Genomic DNA, 22,261 nt, shown 5'->3' on the forward strand with positions numbered 1-22,261 from the left:
GCATATGAGTGTGATAAACCGCAGGAAGTGCTGTCAAAGCGCAATGCGGGTGCAGGGACATTGTGGCCGGCGTGTTGTTGTCGGAAAACACACCTCGCCTAGTGTAATAGCTCCGATTAATGCATTTCACCGTCTCTGTGAAGACGGCAATAGGACGGAGCGCGTTCAAGGACCTCAGTAGAAAATCGGCCCTTTCTGTGTCAGCCCCCCATGGGCCAAACTTCCTTTTATGGAAGGTTTGGCGGCAGAGTGGGCCACCAGAGAATACCACAGCTTCTTAGCTGCGGCTCCACAGCTGCTTGCATGTCCCCTAACACAGTTTTATGGGGAATGGAAGCTCAGCTGTGTACTGACAGAGTGGATGGACAGGACACTGAAACTAGGTTACTCACTCCAGTTGTGCAGCGTCCCCTCCATTCAGGGGCATAAGAGAGGCAAATCTATCATCCCAGGAGGAGATAGGTTTCCTTTCAACAGAGATTCAGGCCCTGTTGCAAAAACAGGCTGTGTCTGTTGTGCACTCTCAGGACAGAGAAAAGGGGCTTTACTCCATGTACTTCCTGGTTCCCAAGAAGACAGGAGAATTAAGACCCATTCTGGATCTTCACAGCCTGAATCAGCACATTGCCTGCAAAAAGTTCCATATGTTAACCATAAAACAATTACTGGAACTAGTGCAGCCGGGCGATTGGTTCACAACCATCGACCTGAAGGATGCTTACTTTCATGTCGTAATTGCTACAAAGCACAGAAAGTATTGGCGTTTTGTCTTCCAGGGGATAGCCTACGAGTACAACAGACTACCGTTCGGCTACTCCCTATCCCCACGCACGTTCAGCAAATGTGTGACCCGCCGACTACTCTCCTGCCGGGGGTCCTGCCAACCCTATGTCCAGTCCCGTTGGAGGTCCCGCCGACTGCGCTTCTGCCGGGGGTTCGCGACCATGGCGTGAGGGTTTTCTTTTATCTGGACGACCTCATAGTCATGGCCAGGTCCAGGGAATGGGCAATGTTCCACACAGCCCAATTGATCCTACACCTAACCAGGTTGGGTTTTGCGGTCAATTGGAAGAAGAGCAGTCCCATACCTCACCAGCAGGTGGAGTATCTGGGGATTTTGCTCGATGCAGGCAGACTACGTGCCACCCTGTCAGAGGGCAGACAGGCATCCCTGCTTCGGGCAGTTTGCAGACTGTGACAGGGGGCAACGTGGCGGCTTTGACCATCATGCAGACTCTGGGTCTCATGGCGGCTAATCACCGGATAATCACCTCGTGGTTACTGCATATGCGCCGCCTGCAGAGGTGGTTTTCCGGCCTTTGTTTAGATCCCAAGAGGCACAAATAACATCTGGTAACCATCCCCCCTCAGTGGAGGGCAACCTCCGATACTGGGCGTCCCCAAAGCATCTGCGGAGGGGAACTCCACTGGGGCGGGTGACCTCCTACATCACGGTGTTCACAGATGCATCTGTGACAGGATGGGGGGGACCTGCCTATAGAGAGCTATAGGTGGTGGCTGGCCTCTGACAGAGACTCGGCACATCAACCTTCTAGAGCTGCGGGCAGTAGTGTTGGTCCTACAGCACTTCAAACCCTTACTACTGGGCAAACATGTGCTGGTGAGGAGCGACAACCGCACCACAGTGGCGTACATCAACAGGTAGGGCGGAGTCCGCTCCGCCGCCCTGTTGAGCACAGTGGAGAACCTATGCTTCACGCGGATGTGTGCGTTTGCACACGACCCATGGCCGGGAAAGCTGCTCTACGCCTTTCCACCGCTGCATCTCAGTCTCTTGAAGAGGGTGAGACGAGAACGATAGTCAGTCATCCTGGTAGCCCCAGGTCGCCGCTCGGAGCCGTGGTACGCGGAGGTGACACAGATGATGGTGGGTCAGCCCTGGACGGTTCCTCAGGTCTAGGGGGCGTTGTCTCAGGAAGCAGGTGCAATAGGGGCGTTACAACCTCTCCAGGATTGGCTCCTGAGAGGGACAGGCTGAGACGGGTGGACTGTCTGACAAGGTTATTCAGACTGTCCAGGCAGCAAGAGCAGGATCCACCACAGCCTGTTACTGGACGAAGTGGTTGGTATTCCAGCGGTGGTGTGAAGAAAGGAGTCTAGAGCCTCTATCCTGTACGTTGGGCTCTATTCTGTCCTATTTACAGATACTGGTGGACAGGGGGCTTGCTCATTCCACAGTTAAAGTGTATGCAGCAGCCATCTCGTCCTGCCATGAGGGATTTGGCGGCAGGTCAGCCTTCAGTCAGCCGCTTTGGCGCGTTTTTTGCAGTGGGTCAGGAGACAGCGCCCAGTGGTGCATGTCTCCACCCCTCAATGGGATCTGCCGTTGGTGCTCGAGGCTTTGGTCACAGAACCATTTGAGCCTCTGGAGCTCTCCTCCCTGAAGGCGCTATCATTTTGTGGGTCATTAGGCTGTGTCTGACCCCCCCTGGACATAATGCACTTATGTTTTCCCATGCTCCTTAGGGACCCGGGAAACATGGTGGGCAGTATGCCTATGGGCGGGCGGGGAATGGGGGGGGGAATGGCCTTCCCCACTACGGTCCATGCACACTCTACATGAGGTAAGCATGTGTGAGTGTGGGGGACATGGTGCACTTACGTTCTCCCCATGCTCCTTAGGGACCTGGGAAACGTATATGCAGTGTTAGTCACTTGCGCTGGCACCTGCAGGGTGGAGCTATGGGCTTATTCAGACCAATTAGGCTCTACCCAGCCAAGTAAGCTGCGGCCCCGACTTCTCCACGGTCGCAACCGGATGATGGGAAGTTGGGGTGCGGTGGCTGTTAACCAAAGGCCGGTCAGGGGCAGTGTGGCGGATCGATGTTGTAGGACGACAGGGTGTTTACCCGTCGGGGCTCCACCCACTGTACCCATAGAGTCCAGTAGAGGGCGGAGCCTGTGTGAAATAGAACGATAGGTTACGTATTGTAACCCTAGTACTATAAGCACAGACGGAGCCCTCTACCTAGGGGCCCTGTCTTTCCTATGCCGCTCGCTGAAGAGGGTGTAGGATGACAGTCAGGAGGCGTAGCCGCCTTATATACTGTGGGCCAGGCCCGGACTGGCCATCGGGAGCACCGGGAGGTTTCCCGATGGCCTGGCCTGCTAAGTGGCCTGCTGGCCTGAGGATTTTTGTTATGTATGTATTATGAACGCAACGCTGCGCAAATGTGGGTCTGACTCTGCCTCACAGAGGGTGACTGGCTGTCTACATGATGTGGCCTGCCCACATGGCCACTTTCATACAGACCATACACTAATGCCCTCGATTGGTCTCTGTGTGTCATTCAAGCTCGGGAGGGTGTGTGTGTATGTGTGGCGCAAGTGAGCAAGAGAGAGAAAGCGCGCGCATCGGTTACGTGTAGGCTATTGTTGTTGTTAGCATCTGGCACTAGCTAGCTGCGCTAACGGATATAAGGAGCTGTTTCAACAACAAGGTAGAGGAGAGTCCTCTCCTGTCAGACTGAGAGGCTGATAACTACAGCTCAGGTGAGGTAAAGGACTCTGCTGCGTGTTTAGATAGTTAACTTAGTTCTCAGTGGGTCTCACGGTTTGGTCACCATTCATGTAAACACATATTTCCATTTGAAGGGAGAGTGATTAGTAAAATATGCATGAATAATAATAAAAAAAACGTTAACGAGGTGAAAAAATGTAAGATAAACTTTAAAAACTTGTTGAGAGCTACAACTAGTCTTTGCTGAGGAGAAGGGGGGAGACAGGTGAGGCTGGTTCAGGAGCCCAGACACACTCACAACTATAAATGAACCAAAAACAAATAAATAAACAAGTTTCAATGTTTTATCATATTGGATATGGTATGTTATTTGTTATGGCCATGTTATTATGATTTTATGATTATTTAAATGTATACAGTTCTGTTTCATGTGGGTGTAGTCTCTCTCTTTATTTCCCCCTCAAAGTGAACCAGATTGATGCATTTAAAGGTGGGGTAGGTAAGTTTGAGAAACCTGCTCAAGATACACTTTTTGTTATATTCCATGGAATGCTCTTAACATCTCGATAGCAATGAATATCTCAAGTGCTTTGACAACAAATCCATTAAAAAATATCATCTGTGGAAGCCGTGGCGCTGTAAAAAGCACGACCAATCATCTGAGCCGGCCCGGCTAAAGTAACTGGATGGCCTACCTGCCTGTCAGTCTTCCATCTGGGCACACACTTATCTCGTGCCCTCATTGGTCATGTGAGCGTTCGTGTGTGTTGGAGGAGGGGCTCTGTGAGGAAGTGGTAGATTTGTTCCGGTTGTGTATTTTCAAATTCTAGTGCACTCCAGCTGGTTTCTCTAAAATGACCTACCCCAACTTTAAGTCCAACATGTAAAAAACGATCTTACCGGGGGAGAATGCCCCCGGACCCCCTTATAGGATTTGAGGTCCACTCCCACTTAAAATATGTTCACATGAATAGGTTCCTAAATAGATTTGCACATTTGTTTAAATAGTAACCCATCTCCATGTTTATTTTTTGGAAGTAGATTTAGAGGGCTATCACTACGGGTAGCAACGCTGTAAATATTGACAAATAAATCCAGCAAAATGGCACAACAAACTTGTAGTGGCCTGGCTGGGTGTATAATTCCCGGCCTGACTTATTGTCCCAGTCCGGCCCTGCTGTGGGCCTGCGCGCACATTCAGGTAGGCTCGCCCCGATTGGCCGGCTACGTTTATACAACTTCAGTGTGTGAACGCTCGCGTATCATTGATGAGAGTAGTACATATAGAGTCCAGTAGAGGCCTCCGCCTGTGCTTATAGGCTAGGGTTACAATATGTAACCTATCGGTGCAAACCGTCTGAATTATTCGGATGTGGGGGGCACCATTAACGTTAAAATTAACTTTAAAAAGATCTGCATTTTCACTTAATAAAATACTTCATGTCCACTTCAAATAAAGTCTTATTTAATAAGATTCTCCTCAATCACCAACAATTAAATTGAATATTAAAATGTATTTAAAGACAATTAATATCTAATAATTCCTCATGTAAATCTCTATTTTGTTGGAGTTTAAGTTTCTGCTTTAGCAATACAACTATACAAACTGCAAATTGCACCAACATGTAACTACTGAATACAATGAGTCAACAGTCACATGGAAAAGGGGAGTCAATTTGGTAAACTGATTTAAAAATATTCTCTTATGTCTTTAATTAAATACAAAAGAAAAGCAAAATGAGTTTACTTGTTAACACAAAGTTAACACTTTCATTATTATATGATGAGTACTTAAAAAACAAGTTGCTAAATCCTTTCTGTTTAAGCATTTGGTTCTTGATTCTTAATAAGTAGTTTTAAGATTAGTTTTAAAAGTGTTGTCACATTCAATATAAAAACAAACACTTTCAAGTTGTAAGGGACAGTTATAGTATGAATATGTATTTAAAGTAGAAATAAGCCTGTCATCATGTCACTATGACCACAGATATGAAGTATTTGTATTTGTTATTATAACATGATTTGAGGAACTGGCTCACAGATAACACTTTACTGAAGGAGATCATGGGGCTTGTGGGTCTGGGGGCTTTTTTTTTTTGAGAGGAAGTAGCTTTTGTCAGTTACTCTTTAGATGCAGGAGCAGCGGGATCCAGGGAAGCCGTTTGAATTGTTGGAGGAGTGGCCTGTTCGGACTGAAGCAGTCTTTTCAGGGTTGCTGCTGGGGTCTAACTGTGACTTATCTTTATTGGTGTTTTTACGCAGTTTCATACAGCCTCATCCAGGTCAGGGTGAAAGTCCGGCATGCGATCTCTGTGGCATTTCCAAGGCTGCAATACTACCACTTGTACTGTAAAATACTGACTCATTCTTGAACACTGGAACATACACAATAAACAAAGATTCATACATTTTGTTATCACATTTCAATAATTCTTGTCAAAAATCTTTATTTTATACACATATTTGAGGTCTGCTTTTTTGTTTTGCAACTATAAAATAACTATTAAAACAATGAATAATATAAAATACAGTTAATAAAGAAAAAACTGTTCCAGAACCATTCCAGAATATTTGCATGTAGTGGATACAATAAAAACCTATTTGAGTCAAATATTATTATTTATTTTTGTAAACCCCAGAAAAATTAGGAATCATTTTTAGAGTAGTCGAACACTTTGTTAAAATAAGTTTCACAGTATTTCTGTTTATAAAATAGAGAAAAAATACATCTTTCATCTATTTTTCACATCATATTTTTGTTATTTATATCAACCTTATCCATAAAAGGGAATATGGAAACCCCTTTGAGAAACTACATTTCCCTGCATGCCTTGTAAACTCCAATTTGACAACTAGCCAATCCGCGGCATGACACGCCGGCACGTGACGTAGGGCAAGTTCCTGCTGTGGCTTGAGGGAAACAGATCGACATTGTGCCACAGGAGAATCGCACTTTGCGGGTAAGTTAAGACATTTGGCCACAACGAGGCCTATTGAGTCCATATTAAGTGTCCTTCGGAGGGGTTTGCCGGAGCTTTCTGTGAACCGGGGGGCAGAAATAGACTGCATTTCGGATGGAACAAGCTGTCTTACCGTGTAGGCCTTCACTATTTCCTGGTGCAACTCCACAGCTGTGTGTGTGTTGGAATGGCAGAGTTGGAAAAGTTCAGTTTAGGGGGTTCCGTTTTTTGGAGCTTTGTTCTGTTCCACCCCGATTGTAACTGTTCTGTAAGCTCGCATTCAGCCATGAGCGCTTCCCTGTTATGACACCGAATGCGTTCGCGATAGTGGACATGCCTAAAAGCCTCCCTTTGGCAGTGTGTTCATACCTTGGAGCTGGATACCCACACCGCAAACTGCTCCAAAGCTATCAGGGTCTGTTAGTCCGTGGATAATGCTAGCTAACCGCGCCACCCTGAATTACACTATACCACAAGCATTTTAACTGCTTTTAATGAAAACAAATCTATTCAACTTCAACTCCTCCCTCGTTGTTTCACTATATTATCATTGTATCTCATTGTGCTCACAGTTAAAAGTAAGTATTTGAATAAATAGTCCGTTTTGTCGAAGTGAAAGTGTTAGCTTAGTTGTGAAAACATCCTTTCCAGCTACTGTACTGTACTGTACTGTACAGGTCAGCAGGTCAGAAGCAGCTCCTGTGCTGAAGGACACATAACACCTCTAGCATGAGATTAACACTTGTTACAGTGGAATTGGATGGGATATATGCCTTTTTATAATATTTCAATAGTTGCCATTTGAATGTGTTTCTGTTGGAAGCCTGTCAGTGAGTGCACACTCAGCAGCTGGCTTATTAATGTGTTCTGGAGTCAGATCAATGCATCAGCATGTGGAGTGTTATTGACACATTTATAGTTAGCAACAGTATGGATCTGCCTTAGAGTTGCATAAGTGTTAATGTTAGAGACTGCTACATCTTTGTCAAAAATCTGTACTAGTTTTAAGTCAAAATTAAATACATTTCAGTGTCATTTCCATTATATATTTTTGATTTAAATTGCACATCGAAAACGGAAATCTAAAGTGGGGAGATATTTGCTGAATTCTACCCAGCTTGTATTGGATCCAATTGTAATCGAACAGAATACTGTAATATTATTTAATATTTGTAAGTAGTTTGTGTTATACACATTTCAGATGTAACCACACATGTACAGTAGTGAGTTTAATTCTCAGTCCTAAGATATAGGTAGTTTTACTTTGTGGTATTTCTAATTTTCCACAAACTATCAGTTTAACTAGACTAAAGTAACCTCAGTATTTAAACTACACCCTGCTGCCTCTAGCTTTACCACCGAATGAGGAAGCATTCATTGTGTGTAGTTTCATGCACTTAATGCAAGTATTCATGCATATAAATAACAATAACACATAACCAGATTATCCGATTTTAATCATGATGTTTAAATGTCAGTTCATCGACCTCTCTAACTTACTGCTGTCCATCGAACCTCAATGTCCACCCTCTGAAAACATTATACTGTTCCCAACAACACACCTTTGTACGCGGGCTTTTCCCAACTGTCAGCCACCAAATCAAATATTGAAAAGACCGGATTTAAAACAACATCCACTTGGTTATGTATCATATATTAAAATACGTACGCCCGGATTTCTGTCTTGATATTTAGTTTTTGGTGGCAATGGCTTAAGAAAATGTTTTTCACATGCCAAGATCTCTAAATAAAATGTTAGTTTCACTTCCTTTATATACTTTCTCTCCATCCGTATTACTCACATCCTCCATGACTCACCAATGTGTTTATTCCCACTTTTCCCTCTCCCTTCCCTCATTCAGAAGCACATGTTCAGACAGGCTCACAGTGACAGGTATCAATGGAGCACTGTCCCTAAGCAGAACAGGAATAATCCACCTTTTGTTCTTTCATTCCATGAATTAACCTGTTTTTAACCTTTTTTCAATCTAAAAATGTTTGGATTCAAATAATTCAACATTAGGAAATGTGATGGCATTTTTTAAGCATTGCTTTCTATTGATATTCTGTTTACCTGCTTTTTGAAGTTGTTTCAATTCAGAATGAAGGCTCTTTCTGATGACAGTGTATCTGCCTATGAATACAGTTGTTTAATATCTTCTGTGGTTTATCCTCAATTAATTTTGACATTTCATATGTTTAAAAAGAAATAAGCTTGAGCTCAAACATGTGAGCAGTTTTGCGTAAATTGTTATGGAATAATTGTGTTCTGTTGCATTACGGGAGATGTAGGATCCAGTGGTTTTGGAACTTTTTGAAAAACCCTTCTTTTGTTACATCTCTCTCTTGTGACACCCCAAAGGGGATACATTGCTGGATTTCCTCTTAATTGGGGTAGTTTCCACAATATCAGCCAAATGGAAAAAACTCTTGTTGCTGCACATTTATAGTATATATATTTACTGAATATATTATGATATCCCCTAACCTTCTTGCTTTAGCTGGGATAATAATATCATACAAATATTGTTCAATTGCTTTGAACAAATATATCGCTCTGTGCTTTTTAATTCTGTTCATATGACCGTAAATGAGAGCCGTACCAGTCTATCCAAATGGTCAATGTTAGCTTTTCATCACAGATATATTCCTATCAGCGTATGTCGCCTCTATGTTTGTGGTTCTTAACAAACAGGTCTTTCTATGACCATTTATGTCAGTGTGAATATGAGACTTGTGCATGTACGCCCGGTACCACATTTGAATTCTAAAACGGAAGCTGGCATACACGCAGTTAGCGCTGCATAATGAATTGAAATTAAATCTCAACACTAGAGGACTTGAGTAACACATATATGTCCTGGCATACAAATAGTTTTACACATACTTTATTAAATATCTTTGTTTGGGACAGATGTTCTTAAAAAATCGCACTTTGATCCTATCAAAAATAACTTTAAATGATAATAAACATAACGATAAAAAAAAGATCATTCCCCCTAATATTGTGAATCATATTGCAATTCAACATCAGTTAGAATGATGTCTCTGGGCAGCTGTATAGTTCAGTTGGTACAGCTGGCAGGCTTGGTCTTCATGCGGAGAACCCGGGTTCGAATCCAGCCCGGGACAATTTGCTATGTGTCATCCCCTCTGTATCCCCCTTTCAACACAGTCACTATAAAGGCGCCCAAACAAACGTAAAAATAAGATAATCCCAACTAGTGCTGCGTACCGGTACGCCGAACCGGTACTGGACTTTAAAAAGTTTCGGTTCAAGTCCGGTTAAAACCGGAACGTCTGGAACCGGTACTTGGACGCGCAAAAAAAACTAGCACTTACGTATATTCTGGTGTCTGTGGTTATTTAAACATTCCCTGATAAACGTCATTCAGCGTCAATAAATGAGTGCTAATCCCAGTGTGCTCAGTGTACAACATCACATGTCATTTCACCTTCGATTCACAGTTTGAAAACGTAGCATTTCGCCGCATGCTAATGCTAACCGGAAGTGAAGAATTTTCAGAATAAAAGTATTAAGTAAATAGTGTGAACTTCCGTTTTTTTCAGAATAAAACTGATTTAAATTAAATAGTGTATTTCATTCAAAATTACGCCATATCAACATTGATTTTAATTTCTGTATGTACATCACTATGTATGTACTATGTACTGTATAATGTACACATGTAGAGTTGTAGAAAAGACATGGTGTACAGTACACGGACTGTACAGTCACTACAGTGTAGCCTATACTGTATAGTAGGTGTGTAACAGTGTAATGCATATAATCTACTGTACACTCTACCTTTCAGCAACGTTTTAGGGATTTAGGCTCAGTCAGCTCAGGGACTATTTGGTTACTTTAGTTTGGTAAATGAAATACATGTTTGAACTTTGTAGTAGTTCACTGTAGTTGCTGTCATAAAGTCATTAGTAGTCATTTTTTTTTTACATTTGTACTTTGTAGAGAAATGTAGACACAAGTTGGAAGGGAGCACAATAAACCTGACGAGTTTGAATTTGAGTTGATTATGAGTTCATTTTCAATTGATAATTAGCTCACAATCAGTTCACTTTAGTTACTCACACAACTTGACACAAGCCATGGGTTCAGGTCCGGACTTATAAGTCCGGACCTGAACCTGAACCTCTGGACTTGAGTCCGGACCTGAACCTGAATGTGAGTCCAGGTACGCAGCACTAATCCCAACTAGTTATTTTTGCCAAATTGTGCAGCTATGTGTGACGGTGTGGTGTAGGCAGAGTTGGGTGTAACGCGTTACTTTGTAACGCGTTACTGTAATAATATTACTTTGTCGGTAACGGAGTAGTGTAACGCGCTACTTTTATAATCCAGTAATCATACTACAGTTACTAACATTGCCCCGACACGCGTTACTTCGTTACTTTCTAAAATCAGTCATAATCAAACCTCAACAAACACCTGCAAAGAACACATGCTAGGTGAAGCTAACGCACATAGCTGTTGTTTATTTATATCACACACACACACACACACACGTAGTTCTTCTTCTCTGTTTTCCGGTTGTTGCTTGTTTTGAATGACGAATACACACTACCGCTACCTGCTGGTAAGGAGAGTTATTGCCACTCACGCATGCGCAGTTCGTACGTGCTCGGCTGAAGTCTGGCTCCAGTGCAACACATGGCCAACACGCAGGAGAACACGCTGACGCAACAGCGTGAGCAGAGATAGACTGCGCAAAATATACAGATAGCAGGAGACAGAGGACAGCCACGGTCAGATAGCAGGAGACAGAGGACAGCCACGGTCAGATAGCAGGAGACAGAGGACAGCCACGGTCAGATAGCAGGAGACAGAGGACAGCCATGGTCAGATAGGAAAACATTCAGGATCTGGATCAGTCTTATGCGACAATGGAAACTGAACTAAAGAGAACATTTGAAACTTTAGCAGTCTGCGTGATCTGCCTGTAGGGAGGGGCGGGCCGGCCCTGCGAGTAAAGTAACGAGTAAAGTAACGAATTACTTTATGTAGATAGTAACGAAGTAGTGTAATATATTACTTTTTTTTAAAGTAATATGTAATATGTTACTTTTTTTTAGTAACGACCCCATCTCTGGGTGTAGGTAAGGGTTTGTGTTGCCAACAACGCCACCTAAGGGAGTTTCACCCCTAGGAACTAACTATTGATTATAAAAGATTCAAGCCACAAGGAACACAGATTCGTTGTACGTAACGGGCCAGAGACAGTTTCAGTTACAGTTAACACAATTACTTTATTTTATAAAAATCAATTAACTATTCTAAAAACACCAGATACACATAATACAATCAGCTAAAAGTTCATACTGGGGCATAGGAGGTACAAGACAGGGCTGGGCTTACCAGGCGGCAATAAATAAAAAGGGGGAAGGGTCCAACTCAAAACCACCCGTGACACCGCAAACCAATCAATAGGACTCGTGAAGAACACCACCACCAGGGACTGGGGTTGCCGCCTCAGGCCCACAGCACCTGTCTGACAAGAGGAAGACGGTTAAAACCTCCAAACAGTATTACACTTAAATAAACAACTAAATAAATAACCAAACAAATACAACCAAATGAATGAACTTATCCAAATAAAGTCTGTACGCAATGGTCAATGTTAAACAAGGAAAACACTAGTATATAAACTAAATTAATAAAACAAAATAAAACAGTTTCTCAAATTAAACAGTGAGTTGTATCCGTGAATTTGTCGGCCCGGAGAGCCCAAACCGCTTCAGAGTCCAGAAGGGAGGGGAGGGGGCACGTCACCAGCCACGGAGCTCGCAAAGCAACGGCAAGTTTATCCCAGCAGTGAGTCACTGCAAAGAGCCAAAACAGCAGGACCAGTTGTCCGAAGGTGGGCCTAACAATTAATAGCACCACTGAAAAGGGCACAGGTACATATCATATTATTTAGAGGCGAAATAACACATGGATGTCAATAACTGAATTTACAGGTTCCCATACATACAATCTATTCAGCCACAGCACCCGAGCCATCAGGGGAGAGAGGCGCACAGGCCATGGCAAAATCCCGCTGCAGCAATAAATATAAGAAAAGCCAAGTGTCAGGTGATGAAGGGAGGCAGACAACGGCAACTCACCAGGTGATAACAACACTGCGCCCAGAGGAGTCTTCAGCAGAGCAATTTCTCCGCCACCGCACCGGCAGTCAAATGTTCTGTCCGGATGCAAGTGTTGCGAAACGGCTGCCACGCCAAACAATTCATTTAGGCCACGCCGTGCTCCAGCCACCAGCGAAGGAGTTGACAAGTGAGTCACGAGCTACGCCACACCCCTGTATTCATACTTCCGGCGCCGCCCAGTAGTGACAAATGAGCGGAAGCTCATGGCACAGTGCCGTGCAGCGGTACGGAGGGAAAAGACCTCCTGTCACATCTGCACTTTACATACATTTGATGAAAAAAATGCGTGTGAATGTTCATCTGTGTGCGTAGCTTACCAAAAAGCTACACTAAACAGCTGTGTGCTAGCTACATTAGCTTCAATCCTGAGTTCAGCCTAAAGTTAGCCAGCTAACCTGCTGCTCTAACGTTATGACCCAAATGTGTCCGGTTTCCATGAAGAAGAGTTGTCCTGTGGACTTCTGGATAGTTCCATATAATGTATTGTTCCCTTGATTAATTTTTCAGTGTCTTTTTAGAAGTGTTGCCATGACAACAGTTGAGAGACAGCTGGCATCCAGCATTACTTGGAGATGTGTTGTAAACAGTACACCTATTATCACCTTACTTTAAGCCAACTATTGTGTTTACACTTGGACACGGTAATCCAATCTTTTGAAGGGGGCTAGATCATTCATTATTGATGATGCATATTAGATCGAAGGGGGCTCATTGGTGCTCACAGGGCTTCAAACTGAGTCAACAAGGGAATATTGATGATCTGTCACATACATCTACACCAGCATGTCCTTTTTTAAAGTGAACATGGTGGTGAATTTGCTCCATCGGTGCAGGATGCAATTGATTTAATTTGCAAAGATATGCGCTCTTAGTAGGGGTGTAACGGTTCACAGATGTCACGGTTCGGTTCTTACCTCGGTTTGGGGGTCACGGTTCGGTACGGGTTCGGTACAACAAGGAAAAGCAAAAAAAAGTCCCAAATCAGTGTGCGAAAAAGTACACGTCCCACCGTCCGGGACGTGTTATTTACAATATCGGACAAGTAGATCTTTCAATTGACTTGTCCGGCGGACAAGTGAGGTTTTTCGGCCTGATTTATTGACAAATTATTGATAAATTCAGTTTACAAAAGGCAGAACTCATTCGCAAATTGTCCGTGTCCGCCATTCTTCGTTTAGAAATGTTAGTTTCGGTTCTGCTTGTCGATTCCTAAGGAAATGCATCTCGCCGCTTTCTGTGCAGTTAGACGGGGGCGGGGCGGGAAGTGTAGCACAGTGGCAGGGTTGGGAAGCAAAACTCGGTTCCGAGTAGGAACAAATAACAATTGTCCGGTACCGGGATTAATAAGAGTTGTGAGGACAGGAGGCCGAGCCCCGCGGACTGCAGCTCTCTCTCTCTATGCTCCGTATCAGCTGATCGCTGCACGGGGCAGCTCAGCGTCTCTTTCTCTCTCTCTTTCTACACACAGCGGATCCGCTGCCCGTTTAACAGCCTCATCGTGGTCAAACTTTATTATGTTCTTTCACTAACACGTAAATAATGAAGGTTATTAAGCGTTTTAGCTCCTATGTTGTTAATATTGACCGCCATTTACTTTATGAAGTGAAGCAGCCTCCCTGTCTGTGTCCTCGCGCTGTCCTCACATCCCCGGACCCCCAGACTCGGAGGAGCACAGGGATGTCATGTCAGTATTGTTTATGAAGCAGGGTATAGAAAGTACATTATTGAAATGAAAATACTATTTATTTACTTTTACAAACAGTGAGCAGCTGGGCAGCTGCAGCATGTGTATTGCAGGACATGTGTAAGCCTGCAAGCGTCTTTGAGTTGTAGAAAAGTGCTAGGCCTATAGGCTATACATCTAATGTGTCATTATTATTATTATTATTATTATTATTAGGTTATGTCCTATGTGTCGGACATGTGTGGTTGGACTCTGTCTCACAGGCAGGTTGCAGTGTAACATCAGAGGACACTGGGCCAATTGTACATTCTCAAACTGCACCACTTAGAACTAACTAAACAATGCAGAGATTATTTTTATATAATTGTATTCAATAACCGTAAGAAATTAAACAGTATGAAGTGATTTGTAAATAGGAATACAGATTTGACTTAATGTTTTCATAAATATATTTTTCTCCCAGTTTGTCATGGGACTTATTTTTACCCTCTCAAAGAACCGGAATCGAGAACCAAAAATAACCGGAATCGAAAAGCAGAATCGGAATCGTTAAAATCCAAACGATACCCAACCCTATTTGTGATGCAGTAAAATCTTACCGCTCACTTACGTTAGCGGTGTCATACAAACCGTGGGAAAATGTAAAATACGATGACGGAGAAGAAGATTCCAGTGGCCCCAATTTGTGTCCATTCTGGACAAGTGAAAAATGTATTCGGACAAGTAAATTGCCAAACTCACTTGTCCATGGACAAGTACTCTCTAAAAACTTTTTCTCACACTGCAAATGCATAATTTTTTGCTGTTATTTATTTTTAACAGTCGTGAAAGTTTTGGTATGAAAATAAGGAACTCTAACATTTTGAATCATTAACTGTATTACACAGTTAAAAACAAACCACAAACACTAACACACACACTCAGATGGCCATATTATTTATAATGGCTGATGTCAAAGAAAAAGGTTAAATAAGCTGTACAACTAAAAAGAATGTCTTGAAAATATTAAAATAAATAAGAAAGTGTTTCAATCACAATCAATAAAAGGCAATACAGAACTGTATAACATCTCCTGATGTCAAAATATAAAATAAATACAATGATAAATATAAAACAAGATAAAATCTGTACCTTTAGGAGCAATGTCTAACATGTGTAATTAACTTGTGAGTGTGTGAGGCCATTATGCCTAAATAAAGGTACTCAAGCTTTACTCTATTTTCAAGTTTTTCTTCAAAAAGATGAGTTTGTCTATGTTGTCAGTAGTGAGAGCAGATCTGTTGGCGGTAACTATGTCACCTGCCGCCAGTGTTGTAGTCAAGTCACCAATTCACGAGTCCAAGTCACCCTCGAGTCACCACTCTTCGAGTCCGAGTCACCAAGGGAGAGTCGTAGTCGAGTCCAAGTCCGAGTCACCCAAGGAGTGTCCAAGTCGAGTCCGAGTCATCATTACCTGTGTTCGAGTCCGAGTCCAATTCCAAGTCACTTAAGAAGAGTCCGAGTCACAAGTCTTCATGTATTAATCTTCGTGGATATATGTTTTGAAATGTAGCTGCTCCTCTACATTGCTGTTATCCTGTCTATTGAACTGCTGTGAAGCGAGTTTGGCTACAATTCTTGTAATAGGTGCTATACAAATATAAAGCTTATTTCTAATATTAATATTATTATTATATATAAATAAACTATATTTAAAATGAGTTACCTTTTAGAGAAGTGATTATATTTGTATGCCAATATTTTCCTATGGTAAAGTTTTCGTTTTGTACTTTTATTTTGATAGTAATAAGATCGGGACTCTTATTTTGAAGGAACTTTTACGGGTTAAATCAGTTTACTGATAAAGATTTATCCCCAGAAAGCACATGGCTACTTAGCATGCAAAATGACATCATTCTGCATGTTAAGTATGTGCTTTCGTTATCGGCTGAATCTTTATTTATTGATTAGATCACGTTACTCTGATGATAGTGTTCAAGACAGCCTATATGTCTGAACTCGATCCTTAGAGTAATGTGTTACGGAGCCTTCTCTTCTATATTGTTTCCACATAACGAGCATTTTGCGCTGCTCTTTTCCAATGTGGAAGCAGAATGTGTGAAAACATACAGCATGATGCGGGGTGTGTCTGTAGACATCTCTAGACTGGAATAGCGGGGCCCAGTACGTGAACTCGCCATACAGGATAGAGGACATCAGACTCCAGAGAAAATGTGCTCGAGTCCAAGTCGGAGCGTCAATGTACGAGTCGAGTCCGAGTCATCGTGGGGGGGGGGAATTCACGAGTCCGAGTCCAAGTCATCCTGTGCGAGAATTCACGAGTCCAAGTCCGAGTCGCGTCAATCAGTGCGCGAGTCCGAGTCGAGTCCCGAAAATCGGCACTCGAGTCCGAGTCCAGGACTCGAGTACTCCATCTCTGCCTGCCGCCGAGAAAACCCTCTCGCTGGAGACTGAGCATGTTTGACGTGTTACCACTAGCATACCGCACCGCTGTCGAACAACGCCAACACACCGTCCTCGTCCGATCCACAACTCGCACTCCATCATTGTTGTAGTCCACAGGGAACCCGAAATGCTCCCACACACCTGATTTAAAAGAAGCAGGTGGGTCTTCTAGCTCCTGTGTGTTGTGTGAACTCGTCGTAGCAACTAACTTTTCTTCTTCATGTATTGTGTTCGTTTTGTTCTTGTTCTTCATTTGTTATTTACGGGCGGCTGGCTTTTAGGCGCAATACCGCCCCCTGGATTATATATAGTGTAATACTGCCCTGAGTGACAGACTTTTTTCCCACTCGTAAAAAAAGGCGCATTCGCCGTGTGACTGCATGTTCCGAACCGTGACGGTACGGGACGAATACCGTTACACCCCTAGCTCTTAGTGCAGTGGTTCTCAAATTTGAAAAATTATTGATTCGAAAATAATATGATTCTGTGTGTGTGTGTGTGTGTGTGTGTGTGTGTGTGTGTGTGTGTGTGTGTGTGTGTGTGTGTGTGTGTGTGTGTGTGTGTGTGTGTGTGTGTGTGTGTGTGTGTGTGTGTGTGTGTGTGTGTGTGTGTGTGTGTGTGTGTGTGTGTGTGTGTGTGTGTGTGTGTGTGTGTGTGTGTGTGTGTGTGTGTGTGTGTGTGTGTGTGTGTGTGTGTGTGTGTGTGTGTGAGAACCGGCAGGCTACTGGAGATCGTTGTTGTTAGCTTCTGGTGCTAGCGAGCTACGCTAACAGATATAAGGAGTTTTTTCAACAACAAAGTGGAGGAGAGTCCTCTCCTGTCAGACTGAGTGTCCTCTCCGGTCAGACTGAGAGACTCCGTGAGCTAAAGGACTCTCAGTGGGTCTCAAATGTGTTGGTCACCATTAATGTAAACAATTATTTCCGAGGCACACGTTTATATGATCATTATAGTTATACAAAAATAAGAGAATAAATGAAAAACAGGTATGAAATAGTCAGTAAAACAAGAATACAGTTTTAAAAGTGTGATTTGTAAAATATCCATAAAGAAAAAGTAAATCTGTTTACAGTTCTGTTTCAAATGGGTGTTGAGAGATGTATCCATAGATCTCTTCGTTTTGCTCTCAAAGTGCACCAGATTGATGCTTTTAACTTCAATATTTAAAAATAAATCTTCCTGGGGGAGCATGCCCCCGGACCCCCCTAGAGGAGGTCCACACACCACCTGTAAAAATAGCACTTTACCCCTGCTTACACCTATATGCCGAGCTGATTATCGAGCCTTCATTGTAACAGTCGCGGGTGGGGAGTGTTGCAGTAGAAAATTCCACTGTAGCGACCGGTACATTAATGGGAAACCCTAAATGTTTGAGCACCCTCTATGAAACGTCAAGCTACCCCACAGCACCCCCAAAATAAATCTCTGGTGCCACCACTGAGCCTGACTATTTGTGTTGGCGGGGCCCGACTTTTTTTTTTCTCCAAAGGGGGGGCCTGACAGAAAAAGTTTGAGAACCACTGTCTTAGTGTATATGACCTGTCAAAGTAGTCCTAGGATATTTTATGTTTTTTTGGATGCGTTCCTTAAACTAGAACAAATTATTGAATTACATTGACTTGGTTAAAAGTATTTTAATATAGGGCAATATATTAAATCATAACCTCCTACTGTATTGCCAAAATCTTTATTTTAATTTAATTTATTTGTACCTGTAGGTAGATTTGGTTTAATCTTTAAGGGAAAAATGTGAAAATGAAAATCAAATCAAAAACCTTTTTTCTCAGACTGTGTTAATACTGTATAATATTCTTCCTCTGATTACCACTGGCATTTTGCTGACAGTATCCATGCCAACAGTATAACTGACAACTCCTGTCTTATCTGACATGATGTGTTTGTTCTGGCACTGTTATGAAAACGTTCCGGTATCTCTCACATTATCTGCTGATTAATCCTTATAGTCTGGTATTCTCCTGACCCCAGCTTTAGAATTCTATCCTTGCTGCTGACACCACTGACAGTCTCTGTGTCTCTCTTCCTCAGCCTGTGGAACCCCCCCTCCCTGAGCGATGGCCTCACCTGTCTCAGTCTACAACTCCAACGCCTTGGACACACACATCTCCAGCGTGAGTGGATGTATGCGTGTCTGTTTGCTATATCTGGTCCGGTGCATCTGCGACGACAATGTGTGCCAGCTTGTTCATATTTGAAATATTTAAATCTGGAGGAGGATACTCAGCTGGTGAGATCCCTCTTCCTTCACTGCAGAGATATAGGTTGCTGTGGCAGTTTTTACATGGAAGGAAGCCAGTGAGGGATCAGATCCTGGTCTCTGTAATAGCTCACCTACTGAATGGTCACGTTTTCTCAACAAGAAAAGTCCAAATTGTTCAATTATATGATCATCGCCATCTAATGAAAACACATACTTTTGGGTCAATTGCCTATTATTTTAAATGTTCACGTCTTTAACCAAAATGTGTGTAAAAGTTGACATAAAAAAAGTAAATGGCTGATGGATTAGTCACATGTTATTACTTCCAAGCAGACCTGGAATGCTGGAGGCTGCAAAAATGGACTAAAAGTCAGTAAATATATTTATTCAGCAAGTGCAGAAAGAATCCTCTGTGAACCGTGTTAGTCAGTTGCTCTATGAATGAATGAATGTCCTATATGTACTATTGTTCATTCTGTTTTATTGCACAACAAATTATGAGTCTGCATATGTGATGAATTGCAATCATAAAAACTGACTCCCATTAATGGTTAAAGACTTTTTGAAGAATTTTGAATCTTAGTCTTTTCATTCTACGATAAGATGTGATGACACTCCATTTTCCAATGAAGTGTAAAACTTTTTTTTACAGCAGCACCAAGGGCAAATATTTAAGACGCGAAACAAAGAAACAGACATTTACCATACCATTAAAATCACTAAAGACAATATGTTCATGACCTTTTAATGTACATTTGATCTAGGATTATTCAAATACAGTATCATTGTAAACAGTCCCCAGCTGGATTAAAACAAGTGTTTAGCTCATGGAGTGTCTTGAATTAGCAATTTAACATATCCTTTCCTTTTTGATCCTTGTTATTTAGAAAGATGAATAAACATTGTATTTAAATCCCAAATTAAATAAAAGGTCCCGAAGAAGAACACTGGGTGTTTCTCAATCTCGAGTACGCTTGCTTGGTAGCACATGTCTTCCGAGCATCTTGCTTCAGAAGCGAGGCGAGAATACTTCCTGGCAATCGGAAAACGAAGAGTGGAACAGGCGAGCAAGTGTGCAGGTGTGCGTCATATGAGAGGCCCCGTCCTACATTTTCCGCCACAGATTTGGGGAAATTGGTCCGTGCGCAAAGCATTGTGGGGATTTTAAGACCGGAGTCTACACATGTGCAGCCTCGAAATTTCTCCAAACGAAATACGCCGGGCTCTGTAGAATTCCAAGTATGCTGGACATTGGAACAGGTACTTCGGTGGCACTCGATGATGTAGTATGCTTTAAATAGTGGCTCTGGAGCAGCTTTACTCGACATTGAGAAACACCGCCTAATTAAAATACCAATAGTGAGGCTCTGAAGTAAAAAATAATCATTTATAACTCCAAATATGGATGAGAAACAGCAGTGTCAAATCCTCTGTCACAGATTGTCAGCTCGACATCTTAAAAAGGAAGAGTGCTGTGTTCACAGTGTCTCGTCTCACTGAACACTAAGTCCGACCTCACTTGAACTAGCTCAAGCAAATTGCCCTTTCTCCACCATTTGTTCCCTCTGTGGTACTTCAACTGAACTGTTTGAGCTACTGCCATTTATTCTATGAATTTCTCTGAATACCTTGTCTTCTGTGTGTGTTTGTAGTCCTCCAGAGAGTCTCTGAAGATGGAGTTGTTAGCTGATGTGTCCCTGCTGCCGGGGGAGGAGAGAATTATAGGTGAGTACATATAGCTCAATAAAATGAAAGTGTGAAGGCATGCACATGACTCGGTGGATAAGGCCTCGAAGGTGTGCGTTTGATCTTGGGATCATTTGTGTTTGTTCACTTTACACAGCTTAATTGATGTGGTTTATTACAATGGTATGATCCCAAAATAAAGAAGATGTTGCTATGATAATGTAAAAAAATGCTGTGGAATTAACTACACTAATATCTTGATTTTATAAAAAGTATGAATTTGTGCTTTGTCGGGACTTTCCAAAAGACCAGAAACATTTGATTCTTCTTTTTTTGGGGGGGTTCCTTCTCCTTTAGTGGTTATAGAGGTTTATGTGCATGTTAATAGTCTGCAAAGGCTAAAATCCCTGTGTTCCCTCAATTGTGTTTCTTCTGCACACGTTATTAGTGAAGGTGATGTTATAGTTTTAGCCATTATTGCTAACACCTTGTGTACATCAGCCGCTTAGCCAAATCAGCATACAGTAGTTTGATTATCATCTATCTTCATGAAAGTAAATTAATTAATTAGATTGTGTTGAAGTGAATGTCACCAAGTTCATAGCTCAGACTAATTACATTCTAATTATTATGATTTAGTTGCCTGTTGCCGAGTGGGATGGTCTATAATTATACCCTCAGTGGTCACGCAGAGTGGATGTATTTATAGCCTACCTTAGCTGCACGCTTCTCTTCTCTGTTTTCGCTTCCTCTCCTCCTCAGATGGTTTCTTCCCTCACACTGCCTACCAACTGTATAATGATTTCCAAAGCACAGTGCTAGTGAGGGATCTTTAAGATAAAACATGAGAGAAGGTGGAATGTATAAACAATATTTGTCTCCATCTGTTTCCAGATAAAGAAACCATCTACATCTGTCCGTTCAGTGGAGCGGTGAAGGGAAAGGTGTTGATCACCAACTACAGACTCTACTTCAAGAGCTTAGATCCTGTAAGTCCTTTTAAACTCAAGATTGTGTGTGTGAGTGTCTGTGTGTTTGGCAGATGAAGGTCTTCAACATGTCTCTTTTTTCCATAGAATTTTCGAATATTGCAGAAAATAATCTCTGTGGCAAATGCACATTTATGATACTTACAAGTTTTGTTCAGCATGGTAATCTCTACATATTTACACCATTTTATGATTTTTTTTTTGCGTAAGTGCAATGGCCAGAAGTCAAAAGCTAACTCTACGCAATCAAATAACGACATCACGGTCACATGGCTGCCAACGCTAAGTTAACAGTGGACTCGTTTTCAGCTTTATTACTTTTAGTAGTCCAATTTAGTCACTTGTTTGCAATCCCCATTTTTATTACGTATAAAAGCTTTGGAAATTCATCACTGGGGTATTTACTGATGTATTTTATGTCGTAGAATGAAACATAACATCTCTTCAGCTTGTGTTAGCAACAGATCTAATTTAAGCATCTACAGTACCGCTCAAAAAACGTTGGGGGAAACATTCAAACTCTTTCGGGTTATAGGACTCATTCCTGCACCACTCTATTGCTCTGGTCTGTTGTTACAGGGGGCGTGTGGCGCAGTGGATAGAGCCTTGGTGTTGGGATCAGGAGGTCACAGG

At 42.4% G+C, this 22,261-nt stretch overlaps 1 protein-coding gene across 1 annotated transcript in view; it reads left to right on the plus strand.

Annotated features, from left to right (window-relative positions):
- The first annotated feature begins 6,353 nt into the window (after positions 1-6,353).
- Positions 6,354-22,261, plus strand: part of mtm1 (myotubularin 1) — a 47,641-nt gene continuing 31,733 nt past the window's right edge. The window contains exons 1-4 of the mRNA XM_071206604.1: positions 6,354-6,441; positions 18,782-18,864; positions 20,606-20,678; positions 21,534-21,628. Coding sequence (XP_071062705.1) covers positions 18,808-18,864; positions 20,606-20,678; positions 21,534-21,628 — 225 coding nt within the window. The 5' untranslated portion in view covers positions 6,354-6,441; positions 18,782-18,807. The remainder of the gene's footprint in view (positions 6,442-18,781; positions 18,865-20,605; positions 20,679-21,533; positions 21,629-22,261) is intronic.

This window comes from Pseudochaenichthys georgianus, chromosome 18, assembly GCF_902827115.2.
Source record: "Pseudochaenichthys georgianus chromosome 18, fPseGeo1.2, whole genome shotgun sequence".
NCBI classification, from domain to species: Eukaryota; Metazoa; Chordata; class Actinopteri; order Perciformes; family Channichthyidae; genus Pseudochaenichthys; species Pseudochaenichthys georgianus.